Source organism: Orycteropus afer, unplaced genomic scaffold, assembly GCF_000298275.1.
Source record: "Orycteropus afer afer isolate SDZICR_OR568_19922 unplaced genomic scaffold, OryAfe1.0 scaffold00023, whole genome shotgun sequence".
Classification (NCBI taxonomy): Eukaryota; Metazoa; Chordata; class Mammalia; order Tubulidentata; family Orycteropodidae; genus Orycteropus; species Orycteropus afer.
Window position 1 is genome coordinate 7,089,269 of NW_006921610.1, and position 18,019 is coordinate 7,107,287.

General features: G+C 38.1%; 1 protein-coding gene across 1 annotated transcript in view; it reads left to right on the forward strand.

Annotated features, from left to right (window-relative positions):
• Positions 1-334: 334 nt before the first annotated feature.
• The window catches only part of LOC103192049 (60S ribosomal protein L12-like), a 72,856-nt gene continuing 55,171 nt past the window's right edge, over positions 335-18,019 (forward strand). Inside the window, 1 exon segment of the mRNA XM_007934959.1 lies at positions 335-382. Within this exon segment, the coding sequence (XP_007933150.1) occupies positions 335-382 (48 nt within the window).

An 18,019-nucleotide genomic window follows, 5' to 3' on the forward strand; every position in this document is an offset into this window, starting at 1 on the left:
TATTAAGAATGCTATCATCATTCATACTAAATAATTATATAGTTCCATCATTGAGATTCATGTTATGCAAACAAATAAATTTTTTTCAAGTTAATGAATCATGAACTCATTAAGTAATAGATCACTTGCAATTAACATTTCTTTCATTAATTACAATTTTAATGTGGCCTCTTTTAGAATCCATAATAGATGGAGAGAGTTTTTAAATAAAATGTAGACCCTTTTTCTAGGCCAATAATGAATTAGTTGTTGAATTTCCTGAATTTTCCCTTCCTAGTCAAAGACTGGCACAACCAGCAGGACTGGCATAATCTTAGGGTCATGGTCTGGCACAATGACTCCAAAGTTAGTGTGGAAAAAGAAAGAGACAGGACCAGGGAAGGTATGTGGGTCATAAAAGATCGCTAATGGAGAAAGGGGTACTGGTGACAGCTTTCTCAGGATCCTCTAGGGATTCAATGGGTTGATGTGAATATTTTGGGAAAACAAACAAAAAAATCCATATAACTGCTAGCCTACTTAGTAAAATGCCATGTTTTCAACCAATATGCTAATCCTGTGCTGTGTTCCAGAGTAGGGCTTTCATATTAAAAACAAAAAGTCCAGCAGGATAGCTTTACCCATGCTCTGAGAATTATTAAAGAGGCACTCCATTGATTCTTGGAATTCCACCATTTTGGTAATAGATAACTTCAAAAGATTGAAGTTGTCAAAGGTTTCACATTACTTGGTCCCACAATCAACACCAATGGAAACAGCAGTCAAGAAATCAGACATCATATTGCACTGGGCAAATCTGCTGCAAAGACCTCTTCAAAGTGCTGAAGAGCAAAGATGTGTCTTTGAAGACTAAGGTGCACCTAGCCCAAACTTCATATGCATGTGAAAGTTGACAATGAACAGAGAAGACAGAATAGAGAAGACAGAAGAAGAGTTGACACTTTTGAGTTATGGTATTGGTGAAGAATATTGAAAGTATCATGGTCTGCCAAAAAAAAACTAACAAATACGTCCTGGAAGAAGTGCAGCAGGAATGTTCCTTAGAAGAGAGAATGGCCAGACTTCTTCTCACCTTCTTTGGTCATGTTGTTAGAAGGGACCATTCCCTGGAGGATATTGTGCTTGGCAATGTGGAGGGTCAACAAAGAAAGGGAAGGCCTCAACAAGATGGACTGACACTGGCTGCAACAATGGGCTCAGATACAGCAAGGATAGTGAGACTGGCACAGGACTTGGCAGAGTTTTGTTCTATTGTACATAAAGTCACTAAGAGTTAGAATTGACTGGATGACACCTACAAAAGCGTGTTAAGAATAGCTCAGTTTCTCTTTTTAGCCTGCTTTCCTATATGACCAGATGAGATTGAACAGGGTCAAAGCACTGGGCCTTTTGGGGGCATGTTTGAGTTTTCTAAGGCTGCTGTAACAGATGATCTCAGCCTAGGTGCTTGAAGTAACAGAAATATATTCTCCAACAGTTGTGGAGGCCAGAAATCCAAAATGAAGCCATCAGCAAGGTCATATTCCCTCCTAGGCCTCTGAGGAAAAACACATTTTGTGTCTCTTTTCTGGCTCCTATGGGCTGCTGGCAAACCTTGGCATTTCTTAGCTTGTGGCTGCCCTTCTATCTCTGGCTTTGCTTTAGCACGGCCTTTTCCTCTGGGTGCTGAGTGTATCGAATGTCTCATTCTTTTCTCTTCTAAGACTATCAGTCATTGGATTTAGGGCCAATCCTAAATGCAGGATGATCTCATCTCATAATCCTTAACTTAATGACACCTGCAATGACTAAATTTCCAAATAAGCTTACATTCTTAGGATTAGTACATATTTTTTGAGGCCACTATTCAATCCACTACAGGGAGTGAGTAAAAGTAGGGATGAGAACCCAGAAAAAGAGGTAGCAGACAGACCCTGAGGTACACTTCACAAATTTGTTCCAGTAGCCAAAGCTACAGGCATACACTTAACCTCAGTTTGGGCTCCTGAGTTCTCCTGGATCTCCTTTTTTATAGCATATGTTTATGGAAAAAAAAAAAGAGGGAAAGGTAATATAGTAAGGAATGTTTTGGGTTGCAAGTAACAAAATATACACATATAGTGGCTTAAACAAAGAGGAGTTCATTTTTCTCACATAGCAAATCTGGAAATAGGCAGCTGTTGGTGATGATTCAGTGACTCTAACTTGTTGGGACATTCCCACAATTTTCTTGTCTTCATGCTGACTGGCTTAGCTCCAGGTTGCAAATTCACATTTAAGGCAGGAAGAAAGAAAAAAAGACAAAAGTAGTTCTGTATATCTTTTATCTCAAAAAAGCAAAATCTTCTCTAGAACCATGGCAAGTATCAGTTATTCATTGCATTTTTATAGCATTTCATTGGCCAGATCTATGTTACATGAGCACCTCTACATGCAATGGTAACTGAGACAGGTAGTATTTAGCTTCTCTGGATTCTGCAGTGGAGGGAGGAAGTAGGGAAGAAGTGGGTTAGGTCTGTTTTAATTTGCCAATTAACAGAACTACCAAAGGAGGAGAGGTCTCTGTACTTATTTTAACAATGTCTCCTTTAACCACAAGCACATTAGAAACAAAGTGCGGTATGAAAAATAGTAGACTAGAGCAGGATTTCATTGCTAGCTTTGCCAGTATTCACCACTGAGTGGGCAATCTGAACTCACTGGCCTCAGAATCCCTTGTCTGGAAACCAGGCTGCTGGATTGGATCATTTATAGTGTTACTTTAACTCTGGAAGTCTATAATTCTACTAATTCAGTATCCACAGGGCATATCCTTTAGGTAATTTTCTAATTCCAGTAATGTTTTTCTGTTGATTTTGCCATATTAATGAGCATAATTACCGCCAGTGGAACAGGAGAGGACTATGGAAATGATGTTGTATTTGTTGTTGTTAGCTGCTATTGAGTCAGCTCCTACTCATGGTGATCCCCTGTAAAATAGAACCAAATGTTTCCCAGTCCTGTGCTATCTTCATTGTTGTAACCAAAACCAAACCAAACTCACTGTCGTCCAATTGATTTGATTGACTCTTGTGGCTGCTGTGCATTTTGAATGTCTTCCAATCTAAGATTTCATCTCCCAGCACTACATAGGACTTTTTTCTGTTGTGATCCCTAGAGTTTTCATTAGGAACTTTTTGGAAGTAGATTGTCAGACTTTCTTCTCAGTCTGTCTTAGTCTGGAAGCTCCTCTGAAACCTGACCACAATGGATGACCCTGCTGGTATTAGAAATACTGGTGGCATGGTTTCCTATATCATAGCAACTTGCTAGCCACCACAGTACAAAAACTGACAGATGGGTGGTGGTAACATATTATACAACTCCTTTATTCTATGAAATACGGTAGTTATATTGGTGCTGTTGTTGTTGTTGTTATGTGCTGGAGAGTCAGACATGACTCATAGCGACCCCTCCTTGGGTTTCCAAGGCAGTATCACTACGGAAGTAGATTGCCCCATCTTCCTTTCGAAGAGTGGCTGTGGGTTTGAACCGCCAGCCGTTGGTTAGAAGTCAAGTGCCTTAGGCACTAAGCTACCAGAGCTCCTATATTGGTGCTAGGGGAGTGAAAATCAATTTTTCTATTTTCTTCTTCATAACTACTTACATATTCCATTTTTAATCAGGGTGTGTCATCCTGTTCAGATCTATCCAAGTGTAGAAATGGCTACAGCAGTCAAAAATGTTTATTTAAAAGTAAGCGCAAAACTAGTGAGAACAAAGTAATTTCTAAAATATTTTGTTAGTTGCCAAATAAACCCTCCATCTCCTTTCAGGCCGAGGAACTACCCTCCCACCAGGCATATCTGAGTCAATCTCATCCCAGCCTCCTTTCCTCTTTCCTGGGCCCTGGTGAGTCAGATGTCCTTTTTCTTGGGTGGAAGAGGCTTTGTGAACCCACTCTAGTTTTCCTCAAAGGACCAACTCATGGGGCTATTATGATGAGGCTGGATAATTTTCCACACAAGTACATGAACTCAATCAGGCAGGAAATGAGGCCCTCAAATTAAATCAAAGGTTGTGGCAGCATCTATGTGTACTTTTCCAAAACCCAGTAAGAGACAGGGTTCCATTTCACATGGTATGAAAAATCAATAGGCAAGGAAGGGTTTCAATCGTTTAAGTGCAGCACGACTAAAATTGTCCGTGGAGAGCTCACAAATGGAATTCTGACAGTCATTAAACCTTTGACAATTTAAAAGCACACAAATAAGTGAAATATATGTTCTGCTGAAACTAGGTTTAAAGCACTTTTCTTTACCTAAAGTGCAGGCATCAAATATTTGACTCCTATATACTAAATATGAGGTGGGGTGGATATCAGTTTTACACCATTAAGAGAAGTCTCGTAGTCAAAGTCTATTATAGTATACAGGAAGGAATGAGATGAACTATGCTTGCTGTTACGTGTCACAGAGTCAGTTCTGATTCATAGAGATCCTATAAGGCAGAGCAGAACTGTCCCACAGGGTTTCTAAGACTAATCACTAAGGAAGAAGCCCTAGTGGCACAGTGGTTAAAGCACTTGACCAGCTGCTCCATGGGAGAAAGATGTCACAGTCTGCTTGGCTGTTAACTGAAAGGTCAATGATTTGAACCCACCAGCTGCTCTGAAGGAGCAAGATGTGGCATCTGCTTCTGTAAAGAGGTATAGCCTTGGATTGTGGGGAAGTCCTATTCTGTCCTAGAGGGTCACTATGAATCAGAAACGTTTTTGTTTTTATTTTTTACTGTTCTTAAGGACTCAAACACATAGACAATCATAACGAAAGTGCAGGGCCACAGGACTAGGTGATGTTTCCTTTTGTTTTACATCAGGTTGCAATGAATTGGAACCAATTCAATAGCAACAAATACCAACATAATATTCTTGGTTTCCCCACGTCTGCATTTCCACCCAGTCTTTACTTTTAAGTGTATCACTTCAGCTTTTGGCACTTAGCGTTCCTGCAAGATCTCTAAGGGGTTATGTAGTTGAGATACTCCTCCCAAGAGTTTCCTAATAACTTTGTCCAGAGTGTGGGTAAGTAGTACCAGACTTAAGGAAGTGGTCTTCAAACTCTTTTATTAATTTAAGGGAAAATGACATAAATTATGTTTCATTTTCATTTAAAAAAGTAAAAAAAAAAAAATTCTTACACAGTTTTAATCTGACATCTGTAAATTTATATAAATTTATATAAATATATAAATAAACTTAAGTAGTTCCCAAGAATGTTATTTGTGATATGTTGATACTATTGACTTTTAAAAATAAAATGGTTACATCAATTTTTAAAAATCTCCAGTGGAATTTAGATTTAATCATTTGATACCCATAAGCATATATTTTTTTAATGTACAGGAGCAAGCCCTTCTTTAACTGTATGCATTTTTTATACTGACCCCCTTTCTATGTGAATTCATATTTTATCCTACTTTTCCAATTTTTATGTTTATTAATCACTCTACAAGAGTTTAATAAAAATATGTATATGAATTTAAATATAATTTTTAAAAACTATCTTGTACCATAAAATTCTCACTGTTTATGCTTCAGTAAACATTTAATTATTAACTTAAATTAATTAATTAAAATAACTTAAATCTGTTAATAATATTAATTTAATATTTTTATTAGCATATAATTGACCAAAGCAACATACATTGTTACAGATTTGAATACATCTTTATTATACAAATTTTTACAAGCATACCTTGTTTTATTGTACTTGAACAAATATTATATTCTTTACAAATTGAAAGTCTGTCACAACCCTGAGTCAAGCAAGTCTATTGGTGCCATTTTTCCAACAGTACGTGCTCATTATTTGTCTCTGTGTCACATTTTGGTAATTCTCACAATGTTTCATACCTTTCCATTATGCTATTGCACACTTAACAGACAGTATAGTATAAATATAACTTTTATATGCACTGATAAACCAAAACTTTCTTGTGATTCTCTTTATTGTGATATTCACTTTAGTGGGGTGATTTGGAACCAAACCCACAACGTATCTGAGATATGCCAATATAGGGGATATTTCTTCAATAAGATGAATAGTGTTTTTAGAAAAGTAGTTCATGAACCCATGAACATATATTAATAGTGAAACAGGGTTCATCATTAATATGATTACAATTTTTATTCATTTTTGTGACTCTAAACACTAAAAAAACCTTTACAATTTTCTGAGTTACACAATTGCATAGAGGTCTATCATCAAAAGTTATTTTTAATAATCTATCTTTTGGTAACGGGATTAAGTTCTACTTCAGTTTTATTGAGAGCAATAATTGGGAAACCACATGGCTCACAAAATAATTTGTTACCCATCTCTAGGGTTATTTCCTTTCTCAATATGGATTCAGTATTTCACTTTGTTCCATTATTTGCTGCTCTGATGGTTTTTACATCCCAGAGGATGGGTCAGCATTAAATTCAGAGGTCAACACAAACCAATATGGGGATCAGAGCCACCAATATCTTCTTGTTTTTGTGCTATGTTCACAGACCTACACAGAACAAGAGGGTTATCTTCCTACTTACACAAGGTGGACCAAATCTCAAAATTTGTCTCATGAAAAGGATACCCTCTTTTCTAATGGACTTTGATGTCCAGAACACAACTGGATCATAAGAATATGAAAAGCAGGACATTGGATAAATGGTTAAAAAAAAAAAGGAAAAGTGTTTTGTCAGGAAAAAGAAAGACTTAGGAGGCCACAGGTTGTGTACGCACATTTAGGGAAAGATTAGAATTATTCTATGCTGTCCCAGAGAACAGCACATTAGTAGTAAGAAGTTGTTTAACAACTGTCATTGTCTAATAATGCAGTGGGTGGTCATTTGACATGATGAATACAGCCCACCCACACAACCAGTGAAAATGATCAAACATGCACTGAATGATAGTTTTCTAGAGATGCCTGAAGAAAGCAGAAATGTTCTAGGAGCTGCAATCCTCAGTACCAGGAGTAAAATAGCATTCTAAATTAATATGTTAACTTCTCATAAAATGTGTTGCCAGTTACCTAACATAGTGGAATATTGCTTGAACTCTTTGGTAGTGTGGATGGATTTATATGGATTAACCACACTCTCCTGACTAATCCTCTTTGTGGCTAAGGGCACACAGTTCTGAGATTGCTGGGGTTGGGCGTGTAGTCTCTGGCTAAGTCATTGAGCCAAGTTGGGCCACCCACTTGAGGATCAAAGCAAGAAACTTGGCTTTATTCATTCAGTTCTCTGTCCAACCTAGCTAACCACATATTCAACCCTAGAGAAATTAATCTCAACTCAGTGAGGGTTGAGCTTCATTTAACTGCCCACAGTAACCAAACATTCACCTATCTGGATAGATGTTTGAATGCTAATCAATTCTAGAAGGCTCAGAATGGCCTTGGGTTTTCTTAAAGAGAACATTTTAAGCTTCTGGGTTACTATTTGCCCACTTGTGGTTTACTAATAGCCTACACCTTCCCCAGGTGTTATAATTAATACATTAATTTTTATGCACTTTAAAAATGTATAGCATTTTATGACAATGATCTGACTTAGCCTCATTAAATATGTCACATGATTAGTTCTTGTATATCACACAGTTATATCATCCCTAAATCAAACTCTCCTAATGATAAATATATAATTCATTCAGTTTGTTAGAGCATTTCCAAATGTTCAAGACTGTGTAAAAATCAGTTTTAATCTAAGTGAAATTATTACATAATTCATAATATGTTTTATTTCATAATTTTTTTATTTTCATAAAACAATCCATGCTCATTCAAAAAACTCAAATCATGTACCATATATGAAACAAAAATCCTACCCCTCATTTCCATGGTATAATCTCACTCCTCAGAAATAAGAATTATTAAACTTTGGCAATCTTAACTACATATATAAGCATATATTTATTTTTATCACATGCTGTGTTGGTCACTATGAGTCATAATTGAATGGATGGCAGTGAGTTTGAGATGGGTGATGTAACATTCATTTCTAAATGTAAGTAGTTTTATTTTATCAGAATTATACTAGTACAGAATTTAAAGAGTCAAATTGTTCTCTAGAGCTTGTTAAGAAATAGCATTTCCAAACACTCCATTTTCTGCTTTCCAAAGGTAACCATTTAAACATTTTTTCGCTGTTTAGTATTTGCCATTATATTCCCTTATACTATGCTTATACTGCTATTTTTCTTTCAATTTAGGCATTATTTATTGACTCTCACCTTATATGTGTGTGTTTGTATGTGTGTGCCTGCACACGCATGTGAGCACATCCTTTTTCTCTCTCTCACACATATACATACTTACATGCCTTTACCTTCTTCCCATCCTAGAGATATAATTATAGTATTTTTTGATTAGATTAGTGTGTTAGGCTGCGTTTCTAGAGAAGCAAAACCAGTAAAGCTTAGAGAGAAAGAGAAATTTATCTTAGGAAAATGGCTCACACACTTATAGAAGCTGGAAAGTCCCAAGTTCTTGGATTAAACGTCAAGCTGGAGGCTTTTTCCGACTTATGCAGCTGCAGGGGCTGAGGAGCTCAAGGTTGGCAGGCAGTATACCTGCTGTTGATGCCAATGAATGATGAATCCAAGATCACCAGGCCGAATGGTGGATTGTTCGCTCATGGACAGTTGTAGGCAGCACAATAAGATCCCGATCCACAGAAGAGTGTCTCTTTTCCCAGAATGTCCATAAATATACTGGAAGCAGGGCACACCCCTAGGGAAACTCCCTTTCAACAGATTGGCTAAACATATACATCTGATCCTATCATGGGAATAACCCATATCACAATTGCTTAAACCACACAGAATTGTGGTCCAGCCAAGTTGACACACAGCTCCAACTATCACACACTGCAATCCCCATAATGTAACAGCTCTTTTCCCATTTCCTCCCTGTGGTTACCTATTCCCTGTGTCCTTTCTTCCTATGCATTCCTGCCCTCTGAGCTGTCTCCTTGTGCAAATAAGCCAAAACCCATTGTCATCAAGTTGATTCTGACTCATAATAATCCTTATTGGGTTTCCAAGACTGTAAATCTTTATGGAAGTAGATTGTCTCATCTTCCTTCTATGGAACAGCTGGTGGGTTTGAACTGCTGACCTTGTGGTTAGCAGCCAAATGCTTTACTCACTAGGCCACCAGAACTCCTTGCCTGTGCAAATACTAGCAGCTTAATCTGGTCCTAGACCAGAGAGAGAGAGTCAGTTTTAGTAGTCACAACAGAATATTATGAGTAGTTCCTATATATTAAAACCTTTAAATTAAATCCAGAACTCTTAAATCAAAAATACCCACTGCCAGCCAATTGATTCTGACTTAGTGCAACTCTATAGGACAGAGTAGACTTGCTCCACAGAGTTTCCAAGGCTGTAAATCTTTACAGAAGCAAACTACCTCATCTCTCTCTTAGAGTGGCTAGTGGGTTCAAACTGCTAACCTTTTAGTTAACAGCTGAACGCCTTTACCACTGTGCCATCAGAGCTCCTCCAAAACTTATACATAATCAAAAACTATAGATGAGGTTTGTTCCTTGTTTTGCCGTTGTTTTGTGCTGTCGAGTCAGACCCAACCCATAGGGACCCCTCCTTGGGTTTCCGAGGCAGTATCACTATGGAAGTAGATTGCCCAACCTTCCTTCCGAGGAGTGGCTTAGCAATCAAGTGCCTGAGTCACTATGATGTTTTCTTGATAGTTCAGGTTTTTTTTTTTTTTTTTTTCCAGAGGACATTGATGGTTCAGTGGCAGAATTCTTGCTTTTCGTGAGGGAGACCTGGGTCTGATTTCTGGTTACTGCCTCTCATGAACTGCCACCATATATCTGTCATTGAAGGCTTGTGTGTTATTCTGATGTATAAAAGCTTTCATTGAAGGCTCCAGACAAGACAAACTAGGAAGAAAGGCCTGAAATCTTCTTCTAAAAATTAGCCAGGGAAAATCCTATGAATCACAGTGTCTAATCACCAATCTACTAAGCGGACGGCGCAGGACCAGGAAGCAGTTTGTTCCACTGTGCATGGGGTTGCCATGAGCCATGGGCCTACACATGAGAAGCTAACAATAACAAGTTTTTCTGAAGGTCTCTCCAGATTCCATCTGATCTCAATGACGCTTTGCTCAGTTCTGCCTTTGGCACACATGGCCTCCTGCTCTTGTGGCTTGAAACCTGTCAGAGTATTTTAGATATCACTGGCAAATTTGATTATTTCATTCCTATTTTACTACTGAGTTATTTTCTTTTATAATTTCTTCCTCATGTGCAGTCTGTTCCCCAACCAGCTATCCATATATCCACGGTCTGTTATGATTCTAAGTTTGTGTTATTTGCATTCAATTCAATGTGTTTTAGAGACCAGAGACATGTTACTTTTTATTGGCTCCAACTATTCCACCAGTTGTTGTTGTTGTTGTGTGCCATCGAGTTGGCCCTGACTCACAGTCACCCCTCCTTGGGTTTCCAAGTAGCAGTTTCAAAAGTTTTCCTGCAAAAGCCTCTTGGTGAATAAGGTGCAGCACTGACCTAGTTTAGCACTGTCACAAACTTCAGGTTATTGACATAAAACAAAGCCATTGCTCCTTTTAAAGTTTATAATTAGAAGATACACACTTAATTGCAAGAAGACCAACAATTTCTTACATCTGAATACCACCTGTGGCACAGAAGAAAAGCATGAGCATTATAGCCAACCAGAGGATCTAGCCACAGTATGGATCTACCACTTTCTGGCTGTACAACTTTGTGTGGGTTAATATTACTCACTGGTCTGAAAACTCATTTATTAAAGAAGAGAGTATAATAATCTATGACTCATAAGGTTGTGGTATGAATCAAAAGAGATGATGTTCTTTGAGGACAAGAACTATCTTTTTTTCATCTTGGTATCTCCAGCATCTGGCACATTGCTTAGAAAAAATTAGGGACTGATTGAAATGGTCAATAAGTAAATCAGTAAGTGAATGGATGAATGAAAGAAACTATCAGTGGATGTTAAGATGCTATACAAAGAGAAGTTGATTATTATTACTGTTAAAACAAAAAGGAAAGACTTTAGTATAGTAGACTGTAAGCCTTAAAAGAAAATTGAAGGCACTTATATTTCCTTACTGATACCTAGAACCTAGGTGTCTAAACAGTAGCAGACTTGATGATAGCTTTTCTAAGCATTTCTGGAGCTTACTATGTGTCAACTACCATCATTACAGTCATAATAATAAGAGCAAACATTGACAGAGCACTTACAATATCCTAAGCACTCTGCTGAGTACTTCACATGCATTATTTCATTTTATCTTCAAAGATGATCTTAAAGATGTATATTCCAGTATTTTCCTTAGGTATGGAAAGGGGAGCTCTGGTAGCATAGTGCCTAAGGCACTTGACTGCTAACCAGAAGGCTGGCGGTTCAGGCAGTTCAAACCCACCAGCCACTCCTCAGAAGGAGGATGGGACAATCTACTTCCGTAGTGATGCTGTCTCGGAAACCCAAGGAGGGGTCGCTATGAGTCAGGTCCGACTTGATGGCACATAACAACAACATAGAAAGGAAAAGTAACATCACCGAGCTCACAAAACTAGCATGTGGCCAAGCCACTACTGAATCACTATTTCCCTAAGATCTATTCAAAGTCAAACTGTAGAGTACCCTTTAATTTACTCACCTCACTTCCTTGATATAAGCTATGAGAGATCACAGACTAGGGTCTATTCAATTTTAAGTCCCCAGAACCAAGACAGTGTGTGTCCCATAATAAGTACATGAATGTTTGCATGAACGATGTTTCAGACCACGGTACCTACAGTTTATTTTCAATTATTCCATTGAGATCAGTTGAAAGAATGTTCTTTTCCCTCCCCTTTCCTCACTCACAGTTTTCCACTGTTGGTCATGGAAATTCCAGCATTTCTTCTTCAATATGCATCACCATCACTTTCTCCTAATTTCCAAGACCATCCTATCAGCATATGTGCCCCATCTCCTGGTGTTCTTGCTATGACATTAAATCATATATCATGGCAGAGTTGTACCACATTAACAAAGTTTTCCTTTCCTAACTTTATGTTTTGATCCTCTTGATCAACACACTCAAAAACCAATGCCTTGCATACTTTTCTGGCTCTTGCTGGAACATGTTGACTTGGTTCTGTAGTTTCTTTGGAGGGTAGTCCTTTCCTTCTCTTTGCAGACGCAGAACATCCTCACCTGTATTATGTTTTAACTTAACCACAGTTATTCTCTTTTGGAAAAAATGTATCAGTTCTGAAGGTAGTTCATTTTGTTTTTTAGACAGAAGCCTCTGCATTGTCTTAAACAAAGCAGAGGGAGAGCTAGCCTTTAAAAGAGAGGGCATTTCTGCAGAAGATATAGAGGGAACAGGAAATTTAAGATATTTTACTGTATAAGCCAAGATTTTACATTTTATATTTTACTGTATAACTAAGATTCCAACTGTAGGGTCCCATTCTTTTCCAATTCAAATCCTACTTAGGTATAAACAAATTGCTGAGATTGAGAATTCAACCTTCTCTGGTATTCTGCTACTCTTGTAATTAAGTTCTAGGCCTTAGACTCCCCTTTCTCTGCCCTCCGGTTGCAGATGAGTCTCTTTATTGCTGCCAAGGAGACTCTCTGGCTTTCACACTTCACCTTGAATTGTTGATTCATCACTTCAAGCCTGTCATACCCAGCAACAGCCCTCTCATTTCACAGTTCTTTAATTACCACTTCTCCAAACTTCCCAGAGGCCCCTGCCAGTACATTACTGTCTACCACTATGCCAGTTCACCAACTGTGAATGTTGTAACAGTTGTAACACTAAAATGTGCCAGGGCAATCATTACTACTTACAACAAGTGGTACGTACTGCTGGTCATTAAGCTTGAAAATTCCATTTTAATATCTGGTTCCTACTATCATTCCTGATACCCTGTTGTACAAAAGGTTCTTATAAAAAAGACTCTTTACTGAGGTTGCATTCAAGAAGTTTACTGGGGATCACTCTCCAGAACTACACCTGTTGGTGAGTGAATGAAGAGAGAGGAATAAACAGAGAGAGGAGTTGAATTGTGATGCAGTCACATCATTAGTCTCAGATGATGCCTTAAAAAACTCATGTATTGGACAGGTCTTCATATTTGTCCCACGTTATATTCCAAATTCAACAAATGCTCCTAGAAAGTGAGCTTGACCATAGGCATCTTTCTTCAGCTGAAAGCATTCTGGAAGAGAGAACATCTAATATACCCAACAGCTGGAAAAAGAGTGCTGGTCCTATAGAAGGGATCTGAGCAGCGCTTGACATCATCCACTACTTCCAGATGAGATGATACATATCTTTTGGTAGATAATATGTCTCATTCATACTGGCATAGTCAGCTTCTAGCATGATGACTGGCCTACTAGTTAAACCAATTGCCATTGAGTCTGTTCCAACCCATGGCAACCCCATGTATGCCAGAATAGAACTGCAGAATATTTCAATGACTGATTTTCAGAGGGAGATTGCCATCTCTCGGTGGACTTGAACCTCTAACTGAGGTTAATGTAGCCACGTTCATTAACTGTTTGCACCACCTATTCCTCTTTTGTTCAGTCCTTAAACATTAGTCTTCTCCAAAGTTCTCACAACTCCTGTTCTTTCCCTCTCTAAAAATTTTCCTAGGTGTATCTCACTCAGGATCATTATCAGTTATACATTTCATTTAACACAAAAGAGACTCTGAAAAGAGCAGGCTGCACAGGATAGGAGTTTATTTTTCTTTCCTAGCAGGATTGGAGAGGTAGGGTAGGCCATCCTGAGCTGGTGCTAATGCCTCTTGGCCTTTCTCTCATGGTCAGCACAAGATGAAAACTGCAGTTCCAACCATAACATGTACTGATATTCAGGCATAGGCAGGACAGGTAAAGAACAAGAGCTAGTTGTACCTGTCATCTGTTTTAGGACTATCAAGACATCAGATGACATATTGCACTGGGCAAATCTGCTGCAAAAGACCTCTTTAAAGTGCTGAAGACCAAAGATGTCTCCTTCAAGAAGATTAAGGTGTGCCTAACCCAAGCCATGGTATTTTTAATCACCTCATATGCATGTGAGAGCTGGACAATGAACAAAGGAGACCAAAGAAGTTGATGCTTTTGAGTTGTGGAGTTTGCAAAGAATATTCAAAGTACCAAAAGACTGCCAAAAGAATGAACAAGTCTGTCCTACAAGAAGTGCAGCTGGAACACTCCTTGGAAGTGAGAATGACCAGACTTGGTCTCATCTACTTTGGTCATGTTGTCAGAAAGGACCATTCCCTGGAGAAGGATATCATGCTTGGTAAAGTGTAGGGTCGACAAAAAAGGGGAAGGCCCTCAACAATATGGGTTGACACAGTGACTGCAACAATGGGCTCAGGTATAGCAAGGATTTTGAGGCTGGCACAGGACCAGGCAGTGTTCTGTTCTGCTGTGCATAAGGTCTCTATGAGTAGGAGCTGACTCAACAGCACCTAACAACAACAAAGAATCCCCATTCGATAACACATACTTACTTTTTATTGCCCAAAATTCTGTCACATAGCCATGCTCATTTGCAAAGGAGACAGGGGAATATTTTTTAAGTTAGAGTTCTGTTAGCAAGAGAGAAGGACTCCAACGTTTTTATTCTGATGTCCCTCCCCAAAAATTGCTGTTTTAACCTTGACCTCTCCCCTGGGTTTAAGCTCACTTGTCCAAATACTTACTGGATATATATACCAGAAAGTCACACTGGTCTCTAAAACTCAACTTGACTAGATTCTTAAACTTCATCTCCACCTTCCTGCCTATTTCCTTCCTTCACCATCCCAGCTTAACATTCACTGAGCCAATCATCTTTATTTGATAGGCCAGGCAGAATCTCTGGGTGGTACAAACAGTTAATGAACGTTGCTAACTGAAAGCTTGGAGGTGCAAGCCCACCAAGAGGCAATTCAGAAGAAAGTCCTGGCAATCTACTTCTGAAAAATCAGCATTGAGAATCATATTCAACACAGTTGCACCCTGACACATGGGGTTGCTATGAGTCAGAATCAACTTGATGGCAACTGATTAAGGTTTAGGTTAAAGGAAGAACAGCTCATGAAGTAGATAAGGATAAATATTTTGCTGCTATAGGAAGAGCCCCTGAAGAAAGTTATATCACAGAGGATAAAAGAGTAATCAACATTTCAAAATGCAGGCCAACAAGAATTAAAATTTATCCATTGAATCTGTAGAAATATATGTGTTTAGAAATCTATGTATCCTTGCTCCAGTGAAAAGGCAATTGATGAGTTTTAAGTGACATTGTTTAATATTGAATTGATCTGAATAATTCATTTATTCAATAAGCAGTTATTTAGCACCAAACAATTACAGGCACTATTGTTCAATGATAATGAAAACAGACTGGAAGTCTTGTAATTTATAAAGATGCTTCCTACTCTGGGTACTAATGAAAATAAGAGTTTTTATAGCTTTGGGTTATCAAAAGACTTGGGTGATGTTTCCATCGTGAAGCCCTTTAAATAAGAACCACTATACAGCCTAGGAGCTCTAGTGGCTTAGTGCCTAAGGCATTTGACTGCTAACCAGAAGGTTGGTGGTTCAAACCCACCAGTTGCTCCATGGAAAGAAGATGGGGCAATTAACTTCTGTAAAGATTTACAGCCTGGAAAACCCAATGGGGGTTGCTTTGAGTTGTAATTGACTTGATGGCAGTGAGTTTTTTTTTTTTTTTAATTTTATTTTTTTTTTATATAACCTACATCACATAAATACTTATTCAGAACCTTTTATACACCATGGAACCCTAAATCTTTAAACAGTATGACAAATGCTGAACTGCCAAGGGGTTGAACCAATAGGTATGTCAAATTAACTTCCCCCACTCAACCAAATGTGATTTAGCTTGTGCTGTTCTGTTCATGTTGTGTGAATAAAAGAAATAATGGAGAAAAGGCACTCAAACCTAAGAGCATGGGTGTCTTCAGTAGATAACAGCAACAGAGAACTACCTTATAAAGCATTTCTGAAATGATATAGTCATGCAGACCATACACAAGCAAAATTTTATTTAAAAATTTTTATTCTTCTATCTATTCTATAAATAGATAATTTGTAGATTTGAAAATAAACCCAAATTTATAGCTAGTGGCAAATCACAATAGTTTAACCTCACTCTGGTAATTGTTAAGAGTCACCTGTCAATCACAATAAGAAACACTTCATGGAGCAGGTCCAGTTGCCGCCACATTTCACTGTAAAGTGTATGCCCAAAACATACACTGCTCTGGGAGAATTGGGTTGTTGGGCTTGAACTCTTTGACAGAGTGAATGGATTTCCATTCTTTTCACAGGCCACTCTAGCTATACAGATAAGTAACGTTGTCGATTTAGAGGCAGTTACAAAGCAAGTCAAAACAACAATAGGAACTGGTTATTAGAGGAAGATAAATGAAAGGTGTTGGAAAGATAAACACATGGGCCAGAAAATATATATTATTTTGCACACTGGGCTTGCTAGATATAGATCAGAGTGGGCATGAGGAAGGGTGATGACAAAGAAAAATAAGCAGATTTCAACTACTCCTAAGTACTTGTTTGAGATAGATGAGTGAGAATTCTTTCTGTAGGGGCACTACAGATTCAATTTCTAACCTTCCTAAATCAACAAGAGCTTTCCCAAAGGGCTTTACAGAATACAAATATGCTTCACAAGTTTTGGAAGAACATTTTCCCTCAAGTTATTTTGTTGATGCCATTGAAATGTAGGGAAAACACAGAGTTGAGAAAAATTACAGTAGGGTAATTTTGTTATTTGTCAATAACTCTGGTTAGTTACTTTCGGTATCCTTGTGAAAATTTTGTTGAGTTATAATCATATGCAAAATAATATTACTCAAGAGGGGTAGGTAAAATATAAACATAATTTGGTAGAACATATTCAACCTGCTAAATAACTAAAATATAAAGCGTATTTATCATACGAATGGTGTGTTGCGTATGTAAATAAGAAAAGTCAGAAGAGACTGGCCAAATTTCCTTTTAAAATATGTATGTCCTCAGCATTTTCATTAAAGAGATTCCTTTAAGAAGATAAACTTGATGAAATACCTAATATGTTTAAGCATACTGAGATTAGATTTTCATAGGTTGAAGAGTGATAAATCTACAGAGCACAACAAACAAGACAATTATTACATTTAGGGAAAACAAAAAAAGTTTGCAGGAAAGGAAAACTAACCAGTCTCCCACACACTCAAATGTAAATTGTATCTAGATATTCATAATAATGTAAATATCAAACACTGATTGTGATAGTTGGAGCTGTGTGTCAACTTGGCTGGACCAAAATTCTGTGTGGTTTAAGCAGTTGTGATGTGGGTTATTCCCATGATGGGATCAGATGTATATGTTTTGAGCAGCCAATCTGTTGAAAGGGAGTTTCCCTAGGGGTATGGTTTGCTTCCAATATATTTATGGACATCCTGGGAAAAGAGACACTCTTCTGTGGATCAGGATCCTGTTGTGCTGCCTACAACTGTCCGGGAGCAAACAATCCACCATTTGGCCTGGAGATCTTGGATTCATCATTCGTTGGAGTCAACAGCCAGTATACTGCCTGCCAACCTTGAGCTCTTCAGCCCCTGTAGCTGCATGAGTCGGGAAAAGCCTCCAGCTTGATGTTTGATCCAAGAACTTTGGACTTGCCAGCTTCTATAAGTGTGTGAGCCACTTTCCTAAAATAAATTTCTCTTTCTCTCTACGTATATATAAGCTTTACTGGTTTTGCTTCTCTAGAGAACCTAGCCTAATAAACAGTGTTTCATACAGTATCAACTACTATAAGGAAAATGAATTGGCTCTGTAAACTTTCACCCAAATCAGTGTGTATATATATGTTGTTGTTGTTGTTATGTGCCGTCGAGTTGGCTCCGACTCACAGCGACCCCTCCTTGGGTTTCCGAGGCAGTATCACTACGGAAGTAGGATTGCCC